This window comes from Labeo rohita, chromosome 12, assembly GCF_022985175.1.
Source record: "Labeo rohita strain BAU-BD-2019 chromosome 12, IGBB_LRoh.1.0, whole genome shotgun sequence".
Taxonomy (NCBI): domain Eukaryota; kingdom Metazoa; phylum Chordata; class Actinopteri; order Cypriniformes; family Cyprinidae; genus Labeo; species Labeo rohita.
Genome location: NC_066880.1, coordinates 4,099,386 through 4,121,183, shown reverse-complemented (window position 1 = coordinate 4,121,183; position 21,798 = coordinate 4,099,386). Strand labels below are relative to the sequence as shown.

At 35.0% G+C, this 21,798-nt stretch overlaps 1 protein-coding gene across 15 annotated transcripts in view; it reads left to right on the top strand.

Moving 5' to 3' along the window:
• Positions 1-2,789, top strand: part of ebf3a (EBF transcription factor 3a) — a 104,545-nt gene extending 101,756 nt beyond the window's left edge. For all 15 annotated transcript variants that reach the window (XM_051123652.1, XM_051123653.1, XM_051123651.1 and 12 more), the window contains one exon: positions 1-2,789. In XM_051123652.1, coding sequence (XP_050979609.1) covers positions 1-32 — 32 coding nt within the window. In that variant the 3' untranslated portion in view covers positions 33-2,789.
• Positions 2,790-21,798: the final 19,009 nt, after the last annotated feature.

Genomic DNA, 21,798 nt, shown 5'->3' with positions numbered 1-21,798 from the left:
CTATGTCCGGACTGGTGGTCCCACCCATGTAAATTGCACTCCCTTCCCTTGTAAAGCAGCCGTCTCCTCGCCGGGACGAAGCGTAGTACGTTATACGGAGGATCCTCCTCGAAGTCGTCATTCGTCATGAAGTTAATCAGCAGCTAATTCTGTTATTCAGAGGAAAAAGACACTTTGTTTCAGAGTTTATTCGAAATTGACATGCAAGCAAAGCGACTTCGTCATGAACAATTTCATTTTATTGACTGAATCTCTTGTCATATTTTCACGATCTCGAAGGGGAAAAAAAAAAGAACAAAACGTACCTATTTTGTATAAACATTTCTGGTTTAATCTTGGCTATGTCTAGTTCTTGCTATGTGTGGGAAGAAACATTGTGGATATGCCATTTGATGAAAACACTGATAAAAAAAAAATGTGTAAGAATGTTTCTCTTTCACCGATGTGCTGCCGCTGCACATCTTCATAATGTGAATTCATTTTCCTTTTTTATTATTATTATTATTATTTTTTGTTTATCGTTTTGCTTTTTTTTTTTTGTTTTTTTTTGTTTTTTTGATTGTGGTAATAAAAAGGGGGCCAATATATACAGAGCCAATAAACTGGAAATAATATAAGATATATGATTTATAAATCAAAAAGAAAGGCAAGGAAGAAGGAACGGTGCGAGGAACCGGCAGAGGAGATCTTATCGTTGAGTTCGTTCGGCGGGAATGAACTTTGTAACTTATTGTAGGTAGAAGTTGTAACTTTGATATTGCAAAAATCCTTCTCTTGCCTTCAACAAGCACACTAACAGAGATGAAGCGCTACTGTCTGTTGGTTAAAAAAGACGAAAAAAAGAAAAAAAAGAAAATATTTCCACTGCTAAAGCTTCCTGTAAAGCGAGTGTGATCTGCAATGTTTTTCAACTTTTTGCTAGCACTGTATACTATTGCATTCTTAGGCTACTGTGAAGTCTGTTTCTTGTACCAGAAAGTTGTCCTTATACCTCTAGCTCCTTACTCCCTAATGTGTTTTGTATGTGGTTATACAATTGTAGACTTTTGTGATTTTGCCAAAGTTGTAGCTAAATATTTATACACTTGTCTTGAATTTTCCAGATTCACTTAAATATTTAGTACAGAGTTTTATTCCTACAGTTAGGAGTAAAATTGTCTTATACATTGCAACACTTTCACACAAACACTTGCGGTCACTAAGGGAATTTTTTGTAACATATCGATTATAAATATTGTATTTATCTTTGAAATTTTGTATATTGCTTTCCATCGTTTCCTTTGATCTCACGTGTATTGTTTTCCACGGTTGAAATTACGATGAAGGTTTAGCCAAGAATCATCGCCTACATTCGATGTTTTGTACCGATAGATTGTACCGTCTGCGCGTTTCATTTGTAACTCACAATTTTTTTATGCCATCAGACCTTCCGTCCATTTGCGTTCATTTGTTTGTTTGTTTATTTGCTATTTCGAGGAGCAGTCAAATCCATTGTTTATTTTTATATTAATTTTTAAGTTATCTAAAAAAGTACTTTTTTGAAAGAAAACTGTTTGTTGTATAGTCAAATAAATTGTTTGTGTCACCTGGCTGTAATAATATTAGTAGATAAAGTGCATGTCAAGCCGCCCCCCAGGGGGGAAAATCCAATTGTGGTTGTAAATTTTGTTTTTGTAGAATGTAAAAAGTCATTTTTACCTGCCACCATGACTTTGCCACATAACTGAACCATGTTTACAGGGATCAAGAAGGAAAAAAAAGAAAAGAAAAAAAAATTATCTGCAATGGAAATATACATCAGTTGCTAATGTTTATTAAAATATGTCAGAAAAAGCTCTGTCAAAGGCTTTCCAGTGAATCTCCTGAGAGGAACCTTTCTGCTGTTTTAATGACAAACGTACACCACAGTGAATCTCATTATTCCATTCAGATCAATGGTGTAAAAAGCACAAACATTTTTTACTAAAATAAAAAATAATTATTGTGACCCCTCATCTTTTTGGACTATTTTGTCAGTTTGTCTTTTTTAACATTAATTTTACCCTATTCCCTCAAGTAAAACAGCATTCAAAGGGAACGAAAACAAATGAGAAGTTAGTTTTTGTATCATATATGGACAACAAAGATGAAGATGTTCTATATTGTAAATGTCATTTTGTAAGTAACTCATGACACCGTAGCATAGCCGAAATCATATCACCTTCTTACACTTTTCTCAATGATATTGATTTTCCGAGTCGTGCCAAAATCCGCAATTGAGAAGCAGTGATTTTTTTTTTTCCCCCTATCTATCTGTCTCTTTTTCTTTGCACTTCGGGCTTTGTAAATGTTGTAATGTTCAGCAGTGTGCTACTCTTTCTGTTTCAAACCAAAAGCGGATGTTTCCTCTTGGCAATCGGCACACAAGTTTCCTTTAGCTGCAGGAAGCAAAGGCAGCTGTAGAAGGAAAGAAATGATGAATGTACAATGTATTTGCTTTGTGATGGCTCAACAAAGCTCGGCCAAGTGGAGGAGCCGGTGAGGTCACCCTGAAAGTAAGAAAACCTCAAGGTTACGTGAAGTGCATTTGTGGATTTCATCATTTCTGCAATCTGGTTTTGTCTTTTAGTCTAATTAAGTACCCATACTCGGAAGATTTCACTAAACACGAGCTCTGTAAGAACAAATGCCTTTTTTTCTGGCTCATGTATGGTTTTATTTTGAGTTGTTTTATGGCCACATTTCTACATTTTATTGTACAAAGTTGTTCATTTTACATAATATTTAATTAAAGTATTTCTTGTCTGTGACCAGTTTCTCCCTGCAATCTTATTTTGGTCTTTTCTCGCTCCAAAAACAGCCATGCATTCAAAAATAATAAAGAAAAACATACGAAAAGAAAAAAAAGTCCATTTACAAAAATTAAAACTAAAAACATTTTTGTTTTTTATTACACTGATTTTTATGATCTACCTACTTTCATTTGTGTAAAAGACCCATATAAACTTACATTTGCTATGGAAAGCTCAATTATGTAGTATAATGTGACTATTTTTTGCCCTACAGTTTTGCTGATTGGTCAATATGGATTTCCAATTCTGCAAAATATTTAAATTAAAACAATATTTATCTTCCTAATCTTTCTTTAAAATCCCTTATTTCAAACCATTTGACCACTTTTCACATTTTCTGATGAATAAAATCATTTATATCACTACTACTGTGTTAATACAGACGAACTACTGACCTTGGATGTTTTTTTCTAGTGGAAATATTGTAGTTTATGAAACTACTTAACAGGCTTTAGTCAAACCTCTCATACTTTATTGCTTAAATCTATACTTTAACTGAGGGGTAAAAATGAGACAAACATTTGATTTCTTGATTTAGCTGATTGTAAATGTCACGACAAGGACGGAGACGAAAAATGCCAACAATTAAGAAGAAAAAAGTCAACCTGGAGTGCTGTCACGTCTGATCGGTATAAATCGCTGTAGTTATGAAGCAGAGCCGGTTAAGATGGCGGCCCTGTCTCTCTCTCTGGCCTTGGCCTTGATGTGGCATTGGCTGAGACTCTTACGGCCGGGTGTTTTTGGGTGAGCCGATGACACGAGGCTTTCATCTTCCACTTCTGTGAATTCCTAGAAGAAATGACAGTCTCCAGGGGAGGGAGGCCCTCCTGGTCAACGCATTGATCCCTGAAGAACAACTGCCATTTCGCGCCGGACACTCCACGCGCGCTGTTTTGGCCCTCGCTCGATAGGAAGCCGGGAGATATTTCTCTGCGATTCATCCAGACGGCAGACTTGTGACAACCACAGAATGGAAAAAGTCTCGGTTCCATCAACATTTAACAAGACATCATTAGTGGAGTAGGTGCACCTCTTCATCAACACATGATGTGAATTACAACCTGCAGAACCACATGGGGTTTGTCAGTCATGCATGCATCATTAGACGTAGTGCTCGCGGAGGGTGAACGCAGAGGACAGTGCCGGTGCTAACCTTGTTGAAGGTCATTAGTGAGCTGACTGTAGAATTGAGCTTCACTGTCTCTGTCTCATCAGGAAGCTGCTCCATAACTGATTCAACTGGATGCCTCGTTGAGCCCAGTGTTTGAAATGTAAGTTGAGCAATTACAGGCTAAAGGAGCCCAGTCAGATCTGATACCTGCAGCAGGCAGCGCCTGGGATTCGTAGCTTCTTTTAAACACGCTGGATTTAACAGTCAAATGGGCCTTTTCAACCCACTTTGGAAGCGTCTGAGCAAATTGTCACCAAATTGGTAAAATAGCTGATATAGTTTCAAAATCAACATGCTTATGTTCATTGACTTCAATAATCTGACATATTTACAAGTGATGAACAGGGATATTCAACAAGTAAACAAATTGATCTCATCCATCAGGAAGTGGTCAGATAGTTTGACAAGAGAGATTTGTTAAGTTTTTCAAAGGCACATTAAGTTGTTACATTAAAGAAGACAAACTGTGCTGATGAATCATTTACAATAAGTAACATGTATTAAGAAAGTAAATAGGGTAAGTTTTGATTTCTCGTGCCAGCTTCACCTCTTTTATCATTTTAATTGCTTAGGGACATTAAACAGCCTACAACTTGGCTAATGTTCATAAACGCAATAATTTATTGAATACTGGCATCTTTTAGAATGTTTTTCTTGCCACCTTGCTGTGCTCATAAGAACAACCCTTAAGAAATTAATACTTTTATTCAGCAAGGACAGATTTAATTGATCAAAAGTGACAGTGAAGACATTTATAATATTATAAATACAATAATATTAAAGGAGAATTCCACTTCCAAAACAAAAATTTACAGATAATGTATTCACCCCCTTGTCATCCAGGATGTTCATGTCTTTCTTTCTTCAGTTGTAAAGAAATTATATTTTTTGAGGAAAACATTTCAGGACTTCTGTCCATGTAATGGACTTCTATGGTGCCCCCAAATTTGAACTTCAAAGGGCTCTTAACCCAACCGAGGAAAAAGGGTCTTATGTAGTGAAACGATCAGTTATTTTCACTCAAATATTACAATTTATATACTTTTTAACCTCAAACGTTCAATTTGTCCAGCTCTGTGTGAACTCTTTTTTTCCGTTCATGACATTTAGGGACATTTATTAAAACTCCCATCTCATTTTCTTCTCCAACTTCAAAATCGTCCTACATCGCTGTTTTACCTTTTTTGTAAAGGGTGTTTGATCTTCTTTGCATGTTTACTAAAACACTGGGTCGGTATTTCTGCAGCGATGTAGGACGATTTTTTGGACAAGTTGTAGGAGAAAATAAGATGGCAGTTTTTAGATGTGCCCTAACTGTCATGATCGGAAAAACACAGAGCTAAACAAAACAAGCCTTTGAGGTTAAAAAGTTTATAAACTGTAATCGATTCGCTAGATAAGACCCTTCTTCCTCGGCTGGGATTGTTTAAAACCCTTTGAAGCTGCATTTAAACTGCATTTTGGAAGTTCAAATTTAGGGACACCATAGAAGTCCATTACATGGAGAGAAATCCTGAAATGTTTTCCTCAAAAAACATAATTTCTTTACGACTGAAGAAAGAAAGACATGAACATCTTGGATGACAAGGGGGTGAGTACATTATCTGTACATTTGTGTTCTGGCAGTGAACTAATCCTTTAATGTTTCCTACCTTTCAAGCCTGTTTTAACAAACTTTGCTTTTTCAATTAGAAAAGACAGAATGGCACACAACCCTGGTAAACTCACCTCAAAATTTCAAAAGTTTTGTTTGCACAGCACTAGCTAATGTGCCAGCTCCTTAATTTGGTTCCCTGAAAACCATCACACGGTGCCTGGCGACTTTCTAACTGACTGCAAATAATCAGTCGATGCATTCAGCGGCCAAGGTTATCACTTGTCTAAAAGAGGTGTTGAAACCCTTCATAGTTCATAGTCATGGTCTCAATCCATACTCATCTGCACAGTCCTAGAAGAATAACCTCCCTGCTTTAAAACAACCACGTATCTTATCTGTCTTTCTGAGTGCCTCCGGATAGCAGGTCAGAAAATGTCAATTTCTCATCAAGACAACGGCGCTCGCCGCGTGTTTTCTTACTCACAATGTGGACAATTAAGGGGAGGCAGAGTCTCTGCATAACTGATTCGCAGGTTATTATGCGGCCGCCCGCTGGCATAGATCAGGGCTTCAGTCAGATAACAGGCCCGGCTGATAGCTGCAGTGTCAATATGCCAAAGAACAGCATTTGAATGTGATCTGTTGTGCCTATTTGCCTGGACCGGGTGATCTGTAGCCAGATAACTCGCGCGTCTACCTGCTGAGGACACTGCACGGGGCCTATCGGTGTCTCCTACAATTAGCACAATGAACAAACTGGACAATAGTCTTTATACGGGCCCGGAGAATGAAATCGCCTGTTCTAGCCTTAAATAGCTTCTTTTATCCGCCGAAGAAATTGCTTCAGAGAAAATCTAAATTCTATCAGAGGTAATAAAACATCCCCCAATCAGATTAGGGATCGATTTTTGGTCGCCTGCCATTCGGGCAAACGTCCGCTGTTGGAGACGGCTGCTGCTACGCTGTACACGAGCATCTGTTTCTTTGCTAGTATATCAATCTTGGATAACCAAATAAAACAACAAAAAATGACCACAGTTACATTATAAATGTATGAAGGAGCATTTATCATCCTCCAATGCCACCGAAAGTACCACAAATGCAGATCCTACAGCCTGCGTTATGGGAATTCGCTAATGTCCGATGTTTTGCTCCAACTACGGCGTGGAACGATGCAACTATAAGCTTTATGAAGTTAAAAATAATTATTCTGCGCTCTATCGCCAGCCATAAAGACATGAAGTCGGGTCCGCTGGAGCAATTACGGCGGGCAGCTGCCGAGCTGAAGCGTGACGCTGCCCTACTGTCCAGTCCTGCCGTGTGTTTTTCCAGTATTAAATAAATGCAAGGACAGAACCTTCCACCCGTGTTCTGTTGCGTCTTCATCAAAGAGTGGCCCCTGATCGGCCCCTGCTCGGCCCTCACCTCACTCAATCACACAGAAAGCCTCTTTATTACGGCGGCCTAATGGCCATCCTCTGCCATAGTTTTTAATGTGAGCATTAAATATTTATAAAACCTGAGTCAATAATCCTTCATAACCTCAGTCTGGTGGAGACGGCCACTCATTCATTTACTGCGGCCTGTGTGCTCTCAAATAAAGGCAAAGGTCACTGGGTCACGCAATCAAAACTAGGCAAGGCAGGCAGGCAGCAAGCATCTGTTGTCATTATTATTATTAGGACAATTAGTTTTGCAGTCACAGCGATTTTGATCAAAGCATGACGATATTGACCCATGACGATATGAAGTTTTGCTTTTTAATAAAATGTGTCTAAAACACATTTCTGTTTTTTGGTACCATGTTCTAATACAAATCTTCAGTTTAAAATAAAAAAAAAATAAAATAAATAAATACATAAATAAATAAAATACAGCAGTGGAACACAACAAATTATAAAATTAATGTATAAAAAATAAAATTATGTATTAAAATGATAAAACTATAAAAAACACAGTTATGATGGTAAAACCACACATGAAAAAGTTGATCAAATTAATGCTTTACTAGTTTTAAAAAAACTAGTAATTTTCAGGTTTAGATTGAGAACAATTAACATTTTAATGTTGATTTTAATCGGATATTAAACCACCTACAAAGGTGGAATGAAATAAAACAGATCTTAATGGAATAGGTGTATAAATGGATGGATTTTTGCTGCCTTACAAAATTTTAAAGGAATAAATTAATGCTTTATTCCTGTTATTTAACTTTTATACAACTTTTAATCTCATTTGCATTTTACACACACTCAGATATGGATTCCTTGCATCAGACTTCTCAATATTTGGAATATTTTTATTATGCTTTCTTTTTCTCTTTTTGCTTGCATTTCATTGAAAAGAATTGCCCAGAATAATATATATATATATATATATATATATATATATATATAAGAAAGACAATCATAGATTTGCTGAACTACTCCTGGACATAACTGTTTGAAAACTGCAGCCATGCTAGGCAATTTTAAGTTGATAAGGCCTTAACCTCTTGTAATCATGTGTCATGGACTGATTCCCTGTTAGCGAAGCCCAGTCAGCTTGTAAATTCCTGTCCTCTCAACTCTGTCTGCTGCTAATGTCTTATGAGTAACACCATGACACACGGCCAACTGCGGCAACACAACAGACTTCATCTCGTCTCTTCCTTTCTTCTTCTCTCTTTTCTTTCAGACAGTGATATCGCCGCCCTCACATTCCGGCTCCATGGCATAATCTTTGTTTTTGCAGGCCCAACTGTCGGTGCCCATGGTGATCTTCATGCCCATTGGAGGCAACTCTCACCCGGACACCCAACACCAGCTGTTCCTTTGGTCTACTGTAGACACAACTCTCTCATAACATCACACAACAACTCTCGCAGCTTCAGACTGACCTCAATAAGATGCCGAAATCACTCATAATGAGCATAGTGAACGACTAAGACCTAAAAGAGCAAGCAGATGTGAAACTGGCAGATTATCTATGGATACACAGTTGCTATTTAACAAAAATCTTATTCATGCTTATACAATGTGAAATATAATTTACTTACTTTTGTTGTTAGAAAATGCACAAAAATCGTTTATTAAGCAAGTAAGTGTTCAAAACTGTCTTTTTACATAAACTCAATTTGCAACGAAAACCTTAAAATGATGTAAAATTTGAGGTGTCCGGTCCGATTTTGCGGGAAATTTAAATTCGTCAGTTTGCTAACGTTCGTCTTTGCCTGGAACGTCACATCCGTAAACAGAAAGAAGTCCCGGCTAGTTCGTGTGTGGAGAGTTTGTAGCGTTTTCTTACAACAGTTTTTCAATTTAAGCTTGTCGTCTTAATGGCTATTTAATAGGTAAATTTCTGAAAGGCAATCAACGTTAACATCTGAGGAAGTTGTTGAGATGGAACAGGTAAGACATTTCACACTAAATAGGTAGCTAATTATCATAAGAGTAGCCTGCTTGTTTGCTTGATTCAGATAGGTATCAAGCTTCCTTTGTTGTTGTATTTGTCTCATTTTCCTGTGGTGAGTGAGTTTAATTTCTGCTCTGTATTCCGTGTGATATGATCTGAGGTAAAGAGCTAAACGCCAGTATTGTAATTTATTTTAAAATATTTACGTACTTATTTGGTCAGAACAAAAGCGGCAGATATGTTACTTGTTTAGATGACATTTTTAGGAATATATGACTAGTAGGACGTTTGTGGATGTATGAGATAGATCCGCTCTGTTTTGGTGATCACAGATTCATCCGCTAAGAGAAGCGGCGTAAAAAATAACTTAGTAAGTAACTTGCAATTTTATGTTTCAAACACAGATGGCGATAGAGAGGCAAACACGTGCTGCTGTAGTCATGTTCATACTAATACATAAAAAAAAAAAAAAAAAAATCATACAGATATGAACACTTACGAATTTCAAATAATACTACTAATAAGATTAGAAAATGAAAATAATAATTAATTGATAATATAGAGGGACTTCACAAGCCGGAAAAAAAAAAAAAACACAATTTAAAAATTACTAACACTACTAAAACAATAAGTTTTAGAAAAAATTATATATATATATAAAAATTTAATTTAAAATTTAATTGTGAAAAAAAAAATACAAATCCAGCTAATTAACAACAAATTAATGGACTTCACAGCAGGTAAGTATATGAAACATTTTGTAAAAAAAAAAAAAAAAAAAAAAAAAAAGAAAGAAAAACATACAACTTAATAGCACTAATTCAACTATTTAATCTTCATGGGTCAGAGTATTTAACGAAATAAGTAAAAAAAAAATATTGAAGAAAAAGTAGAAGACTACTTTAATTACAATTTTAATTACAAGCCACTATAACGTTAGAAAACATATATCACAAGAATCACATAGGTCATTTTTTGTCACTTTTTACACAACTTCATGGGTCATAATATTTTTTTTTTAACAAAACATATTATAAAAAATATCAGATATAAGTACTTCTACTCTAATGCAACTAATTAATATCGGTGCAACTCAGATCAGAATACATCCACAAAAAAAAAAAAAAAGTAAAATCTGATATTATAGGTGGACTACATGGGTCTCAATTATTATTATTTTTTTTAAACAAAACATTAGAAAATAGAATAAAATGTAAAAAGTACTACTAATACAGCTAATTCATATTATGGATTTCAGGGGGAAAAATATTTAAATGCTACAAAAATGCAACATATGGTGCCTTTAATAAATTTGTATAATCGTGATATCTGTGATCGGAAAGAGCCCAAACAATGTAGAATTTTTACAATACTGCAGGTCTTGTATTGAATCTTTGCATGTCAAACAATAGTTTGCTGGTTGTAAAAATTGTAAAAATACAATTTAAAAATTAGCAATAATACAACTAATTAATTTTATAGGTGGAATTCATGGGTCAGAATATTTAACAAAATAAGTTAGAAAAAAATTGAAGAAATAGTAAAAGACTTTTGGGATAAAAAGACTTTAATTACGATTTTAATTACAAACCACTATAACATTAGAAAACTTAAGAATATAGCACACAAATCACATGGGCCATTTTTTTTGTCACTTTTTTTGAACAACTTCATGGGTTTTTTAACAAAACATGTTAACATCAGAAATAAAGGGTCAATTCTTTTTTTTTTTTTTAATTGAGATTTATACATCATTTGAAAGCTGAATAGATATGCCTTCCATTCATGTATGTTTTGTTAGGATAGGACAATATTTATCTGAAAATCTGGAATCTGAGGGCTCAAAAAGAAAATTGAAAATCTAATTAAAAAATATTTACGGTAGAAAATTTACAAAATATTTTCATGTAACATGATCTTTACTTAATATCTTAATGATTTTTGGCATAAAAGAAAAAAATCTATAATGTTGACCCATACAATGTATTTTTTGGTAAGTGCTACAAATCTACCCGGGCACATTTAGACTGGTTTTGTGGTTCATGGTCATGTATAATAAAATGTAATAATTAGTACTAATACAATTAATTAATATTATGGATGAATTTGATATTTGATCTTTTTGACTGGAAAGAGCCTGAACAACATAGAATATTTACAATACTACAGGTCTTGTATTGAATCTTTGCATGAAGTTTGTCAGTTGCATTTCTCACCCAGTTGTGGTCTTGTTAACCAGAGAGCTGCACACCTTCAAACGCTCTTGTCCTTCACAGCTGCAGCTGATTGATCTTCAGTGGTCTATAGTTGAGCAGGTCTCGTGGATAATTGGATGGATGATATGATTCATTAGGTTAATCAATTGAGCAATCGTTCTGTAAATCACTGGGGCTCGTGATTCATTGCGATCGATTCCTTGACAAACACAAGCTTTGATAGATAAAAAAGAAATAAAAGACACCTTTTCACACCCCTCACATGCGCCGTAATGAAAACATTTATATAATCACCACAGCAGTGTGAAAGGTTGACTCGTTTACATTCAAAGGTGATCAGGTTATGGTGAGCAAAACATGTTCAATTCGCTCAAACTAAAAAAGTGAAAAATCTTCAGCTTAGATTACAACTTCTTTTAAATAATTTCTGAACACTTTGTGTTTTCACGGCCTAAATATTGCAATTCATCTTTGAAGAGAGGCTATACAAAAGCCTAGCCAGTACAGTAAGTTTTGGACCTTTTTTCATTTCATGTAAACTTCATTTCAAGTTTGGAGTCAGTAAGATTTATTTTATTTTATTTTATTTTATTTTTATTATTTTGTTTTGTTTTATTTTATTTATTTGTTTTATTTTATTTTATTTCACTTTATTTTATTTTTGATATTTTATTTTTTTATAATTACTTTTATTTCTAAGTGTGCATAAATTGACTAAAAAAATTGAACGACCTTCTATTTCTTTTTTTTTTTTTTTTTTTTTTTTTTTTTTTACATTTCTATTCATCAAAAAATCCTGACCAAAAAAAAAAAGATTTTTTTATAATAATAATAAAAACATTGATCTGAAAATCAGCTTATTATAATATGAAATACAAAAAAAAAAAATATTCAAATGGAAAACATTTTAAATTATTATAATATTTCATAATATTACTATATTTTAAAAATATATAAATGCAGCATTGGAGAGCATAAAAAAATTCTTATTTATAATCCCTAAAAAATGCTCTTTTTTTAATGGCAGCAAATGAATTGCAACAGTCAGATCCACCTGTGGTAAAGGAGCCACGATCACATCTTTAGCATTCAGTCCAGACTGTTTCCAGACCAGCCTGAATTCGGTGACATCTGATCTGTGCTTCTCTTTTTTCCCCAGCACTGTGAGAAAGAGGCTTATCCACCTCTCTCTCTCTCTTACTGAATAAATATCTGTGGCTTTCCCTCACCGGGGCTGAAGGGACATTTAGAAAACTTAGCGGCTTAGACTCTGACTCTCTCCCTCTCTCTCTGATTCATTGAGTCGAGTTCAGATAGTAAGTCATAGTGCAGATAACCACGGGGGCTTAAAGACCTGAAAAAGAGGGAATCCTGAGATGCTTAGCCGAATATAAATGCTAAAGTGACAATGAATCACAATGGGGAGATTAACCTTTAAGACCGGATCTCGTCTCAGAGTGCAGTGTAGTGGCTTACTGTACTGAAAGCTGGCCAGATTCCCGCTGTACTTAGATAACTGCGCTAGGCTACGCTACACTGCCTCTAGGCCATTGTCTGGGTTCAAACAGCCAAATGTTTGGGTCAAACTTGGTCTTTCTACTTATTTTAAGTGTGGGTTGACACAAAAATTTGAGTTTTGTCCTCTACTTACCTTAATATAGCACATTTTTCTGTGCCTATAGAAGCGAAGTGGAGTTGCCATTTGGCTAGATATTCTCCATACAACGAAAACTGTTGGAGATAGTGAAGATGAAAAGACTTTTGGTGAATAATGGCTTCATTTTTCATCACAAATCACTGTAACGTTAGAAAACCCAAGAATATAGCACAAGAATCACGAGAACCATCTTTTTTTTTATCTAAAAAATCCACATCCAAAAAAGTGTGGATGTGAGAATAGTAACCATAAAAACAACAAAATTTTGTTCCCTTCGCAAATTTATTTTTTTTGTAATATTTCTGTTATATTTTAAGTTTGTTTTTTTTCATTAACCTCCTTGAAGGAAAAAAGTGAGAGCTATAAAAATTCAGTTGCTGCTAATGTCTTAGGAGGTATTTAATAGTCATGACTAAGACAAACATTTGTTGACACAAGCATTTTTATATATATATTAAATTATATTATATTACATTATTATATTATATTATTAAATTAATCAAAAGTTTCTGTAATCTTAGAGTGTTGTCACAGAAGGTTTCTATTTAAAAAAATGTAATTCTTTTGAACTTTCTATTCATCAAAGAATCCTGAAAAAAAAATTAAGCAACTTTTTATAAAAGAAAAAAACAGCAACTGTTTTCAACACTGATAATAATAAGAAATGCTTCTTAAGCAGCAATTCAGCATATTAGAATAATTTCTGACGGATCATGTCACACTGAAGACTGAAGTAATGATGTTGAAAATTCAGATTTGCATCACAGGAATAAATTATATTTAAAATATATTACAATAGAAAACGTTATTTTACTAAAGTTATTTTAGTTTCTAATAATATTTCACGTTATTACTGTTTTACTGTATTTTTATGTTTGTTTGATATATGTTTGATATTTGTTTATATAGTATAATATGCATTTATATAATTGTTGCAAAAAAGTTTTAGGCCAAATTATCAAAATGTACACTGCCAAATTTTATTACAATTATTATTACAATATTACTGCTTTTGCTATATTTTGGATCAATCAAACGCAGGCTTGGTAAGCAGAAGAGAGTTCTTTAAAAAACATTAAAAAACTTTTGACTGGCAGTGTAAGAAAAAAAGGCAAATGGTATCTCATAAAAGTAGTTATTTGGCAATATGGCATCTACAACAAGAAAGGCTGAGATTTATAATGTTGTTTCTATCCGACATGCTAGGAAGCTGTTTGAAAAACTAAAAAGAAAAAGAAGGGGGAGACGTACAGTATGTGTTTGGCATGACATTAGAGTGAGTAAAAGATGACAGCATGTTCATTTTTGGGTGAACTCTGTCTTTAATCATGCTGTTGTGTAGCACAGAGACATGCTGTGCCAGACAGCTCACGATCGCTCTGTTGATGTTAGTAACATCATTGGACACACACTTTTTTTTTTTTTTTTTTTTTTTTTTTAATCTTTACACAGTTGTGCTATGGTTGTGATTTCTCCCTGTCGAAACAGGTGTGGATTGTTTGACTACAGTTTACGACTAATCTCCATCTTGCTGACTACGCGTAATCTCTGGTCCAGATCACCACCCAAGCACGGCGAGACTGCGGCGCGCTAACTGTACGCGTTTACGCCGCTTGACGCTCGTCTGGTCAGGATACCACCCTGCGGAGCTTCCCCCCTGCGCTGCCACGCTACCGTAAGAGGCTCGCGTTCAGCTGTCTGCCGAGACTGGGAGACTGCGGGTGACTTTGTAGTCGAGGACAGATGGTGAATGAGCTCTTCTGTTGGAGCAATACAACTTGTTTGTGCTGAGTCTGTGAAAAACATGACATCAAGGCCTGTCTCTCTTTACCTAAGCTTGTAGTGATGAATAATGTGAAAGCAAGCGGGGAGAGAAGTTTACAGTCGTCCTGAGGCTGGGTTTAGGTTTTCATGTTCTAGCAAGCAAACAGGAATCAAACATGTACACAAACATGCATTAGCTGTGTGCTCTTCTGGACGCTGGAAGTGAGTTTAACATCTTCAAAGTGTCTTAAATTTAAGGTTTTTGAGGAAAATATTCCATGATTGTTCTCCATATAGTGGACTTCAGTAGGAGCCAATGGGTTGAAGGACCCAATTGCAGTTTCAGTGCAGCTTCAAAGGGCTCTGCACAATCTCAGGTGAGGAATAAGGGTCTTTCCTAGTGAAATGATCGGTCATTTTCCAAAAAAAAAAGAAAATTGTATATGCATTTTAACCACAAATGCTCGTCTTGCACTAGCTCTCTTGGAAAGGTCATGTGCAGTTAGTTCTTCGTCTGTATACTCCGGTCAAAAAAGTTACGGTAGGGCGAAAAACTCCCATCTCATTTTCTCCAACTTCAAAGGGTGTCACTTTGTAAACACTCAGTACTTCTGCCTACTTCACACATAACCCTTCCAACGTGACTACATAATGTGTGAAGTCAAGAAAGATGAGCATTTGTGGTTAAAAAGTATATAAATGTTACATGTTGACTGTTTCGCTAGATAAGACCTTTATTCTTCAGCTTGGATCATGTAGAGACCTTTGAAGCTTCATTGAAACTGCAATCCATTGGCTCCCATTAAAGTCCACTATATGAAGAAGAATCCTGGAATGTTTTCCTCAGAAACCTTAATTTCTTTTCAACTGAAGCGAGAAAGACACAAACGTCTTGGATGACATGGGGGTAGGTAAATTATCAGGAAGTGAACTAATCCTTCAAAATTAAGTTAGTTTATGGTTAAAATAAGAAACAATATCTGCAAACAGGCTAAGAAAAACTTTATTTTTCTTTACCCCCATTGCCAGATTTTTTTTCCCCCATGGTTTAAATAAAAACTCATGAAATTTTGATAGTTTATAGTATGCTATAATGTAGGAAGTTTTGAAAATTGCTGAAAATCACCCTCAGGCCATCTAAGTTGTGGATTAATTTGTTTCTTCATCAAAACAGATTTGGAGGAATGTAGCATTAAATCACTTCACCAACGGATCCTCTGTGGTGAATGGGTGCCGTCAGAATGAGTCCAAACAGCTGATAAAAAAAATCACAATAATCCACAAGTAATCCACACCACTCCAGTCCATCAATTAACATCTTGTGAAGCGAAAAGCTGCATGTTTGTAAGAAACGAATCCATCATTAAAGGAGAGCTCCACTTCCAGAACAACAATTTACAAATAATTTACTCACCCCCTTGCCATCCAAGATGTCATTGTCTTCCTGTCTTCAGTCGTAAAGAAATTATGGTTTTTAAGGAAAGCATTTCAGTATTTTTCTCCATATAGTGCACTTCAATGGTGCCCCAGATTATGAACTTCCCAAACTTCCCAAATGCAGTTTAAATGCAGCTTCAAAGGGCTCTAAACGATCCCAGCTGATGAAGAAGGGTCTTGTCTTGTGAAACCATTCATTTTTTTTCGAAAAATAAATGTGTATGCTTTTTAAGAACAAAAGCTTGTGTAACACTAGCTCTGGGATGCGCGTCCACGACGCTACATACTACAGAATCATGTCAAAAGGTCACGCGCGACGTAGGCGGAACTACAGACCCAGTATTTACAAAGCGAACGCGCAAAGACTAAGGAAGTGCAAGTAAGTCAAATGCTGTTTACAACCAAAAAGGTAAAACGATGTCAGGCGATTCTGAAGTTGTTGGAGAAAATGAGTTTTTCACCATACCTTTTTGAGCCGGAGTACACAGATGATGAGCTTAGACAGAGAGAGGAGACTGCTGCGGTGACACAAGTCTTTCAAGCCTCGGGCAGATCATGTTCAAACGAGACATGGTGATGTTCGTGTAGAAAATGCCAACCATTGCCAACAGAGCAGGAATCTCAGTGCTGTCAAGAATGGACCATATCTATTCCACTGTCGGAAAGAATCAGCAAGTCAGGTGGTGAGACGTGCGTGACCTTTCGACGTGATTCTGTAGTACGTAGAGTCATGGACATTAGAGCCCTTTGAAGCTGCATTTAAACTACATTTTTGAAGTTCAAAATCGGGGGCACCATTGAAGTCCACTATATGGAGAAAATACTGAAATGCTTTCCTTAACCATAATTTCTTTACGACTGAAGACTGAAAGACATGAACATCTTGGATGACAAGGGGGTGTAAATTGTTGTTCTGGAAGTGGAGTTCTTAACATCACAGCGTCATTTCTATGCAAGATGCACTGAATATACTGAAGACTGGAGTAATGACTGCTGATAATTCAGCTTTGCATCACAACTAGAGTTTAAAATGAGAAAAGTTCTTCTTTTTACTGTGTTTTTACTGTGTCTTTCTGAAACATTCAAAAATCGCTGAACCTTTGAACGAGTGCACAATAGTGCACATTTCAGGCCTTAGGCCCCATGTTGGCTTTCTAACAATTAAAAAAACAACATGCAATCATTGTTCATAGCTCCAAATGAGTGCACTGAACTCTGAATTGTTCCTGTCAGTGAGGCGACGTCCATTAAAACATGTAAACAAACTACAAAACATCACCAAGGACGCCAGCTTCCCAAAGTCCCACCGAGGTCCTGATGATTTGACAGAATCAAGGACAGCCGCCCGACAGCAATGTCGAACGCGTTTTGATTGGCACAAAGATATTTATGACACACGCCGTGAATTCAAAGGCATCATGGGAACAAAGGCAGCCGAACACCTTTGTGTTAATGTATCAACATCATACCTGTCATTGCCTATGATATGATTTAGCCATGAAAGCGACGCAACTTGATTGACTTGCATGAGAACATTGTTTTTGCAGGGAAAACAAAATCAGGGTTAACCGACTATTATGAATAACCAGTATTCAGATCTGTCACACCGTCGCAGGATAAATGAACTGTGATTATCTCATTCGAGAACGGGAAACTGTTTTCTTGCTGTTCTTTTATGATGATTTTTATTGATCCGTCTGCTGTGACAGCCAGCATAGCAATCCCTGCAGCTCTGAAAAATGCATACATTGTGAATTTTCATGTAAAACATATTGTTTATTTTGTTAATATATCAAAGAAACACCACGCCACAGGCTGTGAATTAGTTTTAATGAAATATAATCTATAAATAGCTGCATTTTGTGGCAAAGGTGCTTTTATGTTCAGCTGCCATTGTTGTCTAAAAAATTATTAAGCTTGTCATTATTTGTGTGACTATTAATGTTGCATTGAGTTCAAGGGTGGCCTGTTAGAACTGTACATCTGTCATTTATGAAACTGGTAAACTGGCATTGACTCTCTTTTTCATTCTTTTGTCTTTCTGTCAAACAGATCCCCGTTTTGTCCAGATCCAGGAGTGAGAGAGAAAGAGTGAGCGAAAGCTTTTTTCCTCATCTCCACAGGGAGTGAAGAGAAATACTGGATCTACAGTGTTTGGGTCAGTAGATCTGCCTGAAGTCACAGTGATGGAAAAATGACCTTTTGACCTTCAAATACACACACAAAACAAAAATTCAGGGCTGCATTTTACCAAGTGTATATATAAATATTCAAGAAATGTAAAAAAATAAAAATAAATAAATAAAATAATTATATTATATACAGAATTTATACTTTTTAACACTTGGTAAAATGCATGTATAAATCAAATGTTACTGTGTACAGGTCTTTAGAGTACAGGTGTATTTAGTTATACAGTACAGAAACATTATTTATAAAATTATTAAATAAGCAAACAAACAAACAGTTCAGCCTAAACGTGAAAGTTCATCATTCATACCAGAAAATATTATATTAAATACATTCATATACATTCACTTTGTTATATAAGATTTGTATTATATAACAGAATTTATTATTTTACAGTAATATACTATTTATTTTACTCGTATGCATTTTTCCAAGTGCATACACAGTTATGTAGTACAGAAATATAATATAAAATGAATAGATATAAATAACCACCATCAAAATTAAGAATGTATATGTGTGTATATATATATATATATATATATATATACATATACATATTGCCATACAAATACAAAGAGTAAGAAAAATCAGTAATATTAATAACATTCCATTTGGTGTTAATAACAACATGAAGTACATTAAGTATTAATTAAGTATTACATTACATCAAGGTTTCCTAAACTGGGGCTTGTGAAGGTTTATGAGTTTGATGAAAAGATAATAATTAATTAAAACATAACTATTTAAAATTAAAATAAATTTAAATCCAACATCGATCAAAATAAAACACTTTTATTTGTTTACCTGCATGTGAGGTATGACCATTAACCAACGTCAGAGAACCGTGAACATGCAAAAAGCAGAAAACTATTGTACGACCACTCGGCAGCAATGATACAGATATGTTCAGACAACAAAGCCTCAAGAAAATGCCATTTTCCTTTCTTTAGCAGAAAACAAAACCCAGTCTGAGTGAAATAAAGCATTAAAGCGGAATGGCATGGTGACCCATTACAGATCAGACCTGCAGTTTTCCAACTGGAGGGTCTGCCACCTCTCTGCCACCCATCCTGTATTCCCCCTTTAATTGTGCCACTTGAGAAATTTACGTGCCTGTGAATATGGCATGAATCTCACGCTTATTGCAGTATCATTAGCAGGCACATTTAAGCAACATCTGTGTGCTATAGAGCTAATTGAAGTACCACAGCGTCAGCTGTAAATCCACGGGAAGATGGCAGATCGAGCTCGGCACTGCTGAGCTAGCCGCTAACAGTCAGCCTGTTCCCGCAATCTGCCACGTACCAGCCTGGCACACATACACATACGCATGCACACGCTAAAACACACACGCAGACACTCGTGCAATGGCCAAAACATACAGCGACAGGGGTTAATGATCCTATTAGGCACCTTGTTGCACTAATTTAGTCATTTCGACTATTTCGATCTGTTATATTTATGAACATAGATAGATAGAAGCTTGTATATACTTGCATATAAATACTTAATCTTAATTTACAGTTTATATTAACACCAATCAAGACTTTTGGAATAATTAAGATTTCAGATTTTTTAAAATGTTTTTTGTGTGTTTGTTCATGCTCACTAATGCTGCATTTATTTATTCAAAAATAATGTAAAAGCGGGAATATTGTGAGATGATATTACAAATTTGAAAAAAAAAAAAAAAAAAATTAAATATATTTTTAAAAAATGAGGATTCTTTGAATAGAAAGTTCTAAAAAACAGCGTTCATTTGAAATAGAAATCTTTTATATTATAAATGTCTTCGTCACTTTTTTTTCTCAATGTAATGTGTGTTTGCTGCAAGGGTAGTATTACACTAAAACAATAAAAATGTTTTTGTTATTTGGAAAAAAAAAACAAAAACCTTAAGACAATTAAACAATTAAAACTGAAGGTAAAATTAATGAAAACTATAAAAACATTATTTAAAAGAGAAAATGAAAGAGGAATAACTAACTTTTAACAGTATATTCAAATAAAAAAAAGTTATTTAAATTGTAATAATAATTGACAGTATTACTGTTTTTACTGTATTTTGATCAAATAAACTCTTTGCACCTTTGCCTCAGCATTTAAAATCTTAATTGACAAGCCGGGGGGTCAGAGGTCAGGTAAATTAAGCACTTTATTTATATACTTAATATAAATAAATATATAAATATATATTTGCATTATTATCATTAATCTTAATATTATATATTGTCATTTCATTGATTAAAGGTCAAGAAATGTTCCCTTTAAATGCAGGTCAATAGGAAAATATTAGTTGAAGTCACACAGGTCATACAAAAAAAAAAACGTTGCTCAATATCTCCTATTTTTTCCCCTTAACTCATGTGCTCTGCTTTATAGTGCCTATTACTGCCTAACCCTTCAAGAACAAATGAATGCATAAGCAAGCAAACAAACAAACAATCAGATGTGTGTGTTAAAGAGGAGGAGTGTTTATATTACTAGATGAGGGGAGATTTCTGGACTTCATTAAGGAGTTGGCTTTGCTTTGCCTCCTTGTTAAAGGTAAAATAAATACTCCACCTCCCCACCACCAACTACCACAACCACCAATTAGTAAGAACAGGGTTTGGGTAGCAGTAGGGGGGTGTTTCGCTGCAGTCTACGCGCTGGGTGGTATGGATCTTTCAGCTATTGAAAATCAATAGTCACATGACAGGCCTGGGGTCAGAGGTCAGGTAAATTAAGCACTTTAAGCTCTTGGCCTGCAGTAGCCCGACTCTCTGCTGAAATGATTGCCATCAGCCTGATGTCTAACAGCTTCTTTCACACTGGCTTTCTGATGAAACCCGATCCGAGCAGCATATGGGCTTTGCTCACTCAGACTAAGATGGACAGACATTTTCAGGGGCTGTTTCATGTTTCATAAAAGCATCCTGCAGCCTCGTATTGTAATATATTATATATGCGGTAGCATTTCAAGTCTGTATCTCTCAAAAAATGAATACAGTTTCTATAAAAAGATGCATGTGCTCTGGTCAAGCTCAGGCACTTCAGTTTATTCATTACAATCCGATTATTTACATAATGTCAAGAAAATTAACAGGATGCCTAACAGAATAGCAATATAGAGAATTAGCTTACATAACCTGTCAGCTTGAGGAAAATATTGATATTTTAACCAAAAAAAAAAAAAAAAAAAAAAAATGAAATATATTTTTGGTCATTTTATCATCAGGATGGCATGATTTAGAGAAACACAAACCATCCTATAATGTGAAACATTACAAAATTCCTAAAAAAAATTCCCAAATAACTTACTGATGTTTGTGCTGATGGCACTTCCTGGATGATCTTATTAAGAACTGGCTTTTTTTTTTGTCAGGATTGAAAATAATGACACATATAAAATAAAAAATAAAATAAAATAAAATGAAAAATAAAATAAAATAAAATAAAATAAAATAAATAAAAAGAGTATTTATTAAATAAAATAATATAAATATTGTCATTGTTCAGCTGAATTGTAAATGATTGTTATCGGTTGTTTTACAAGA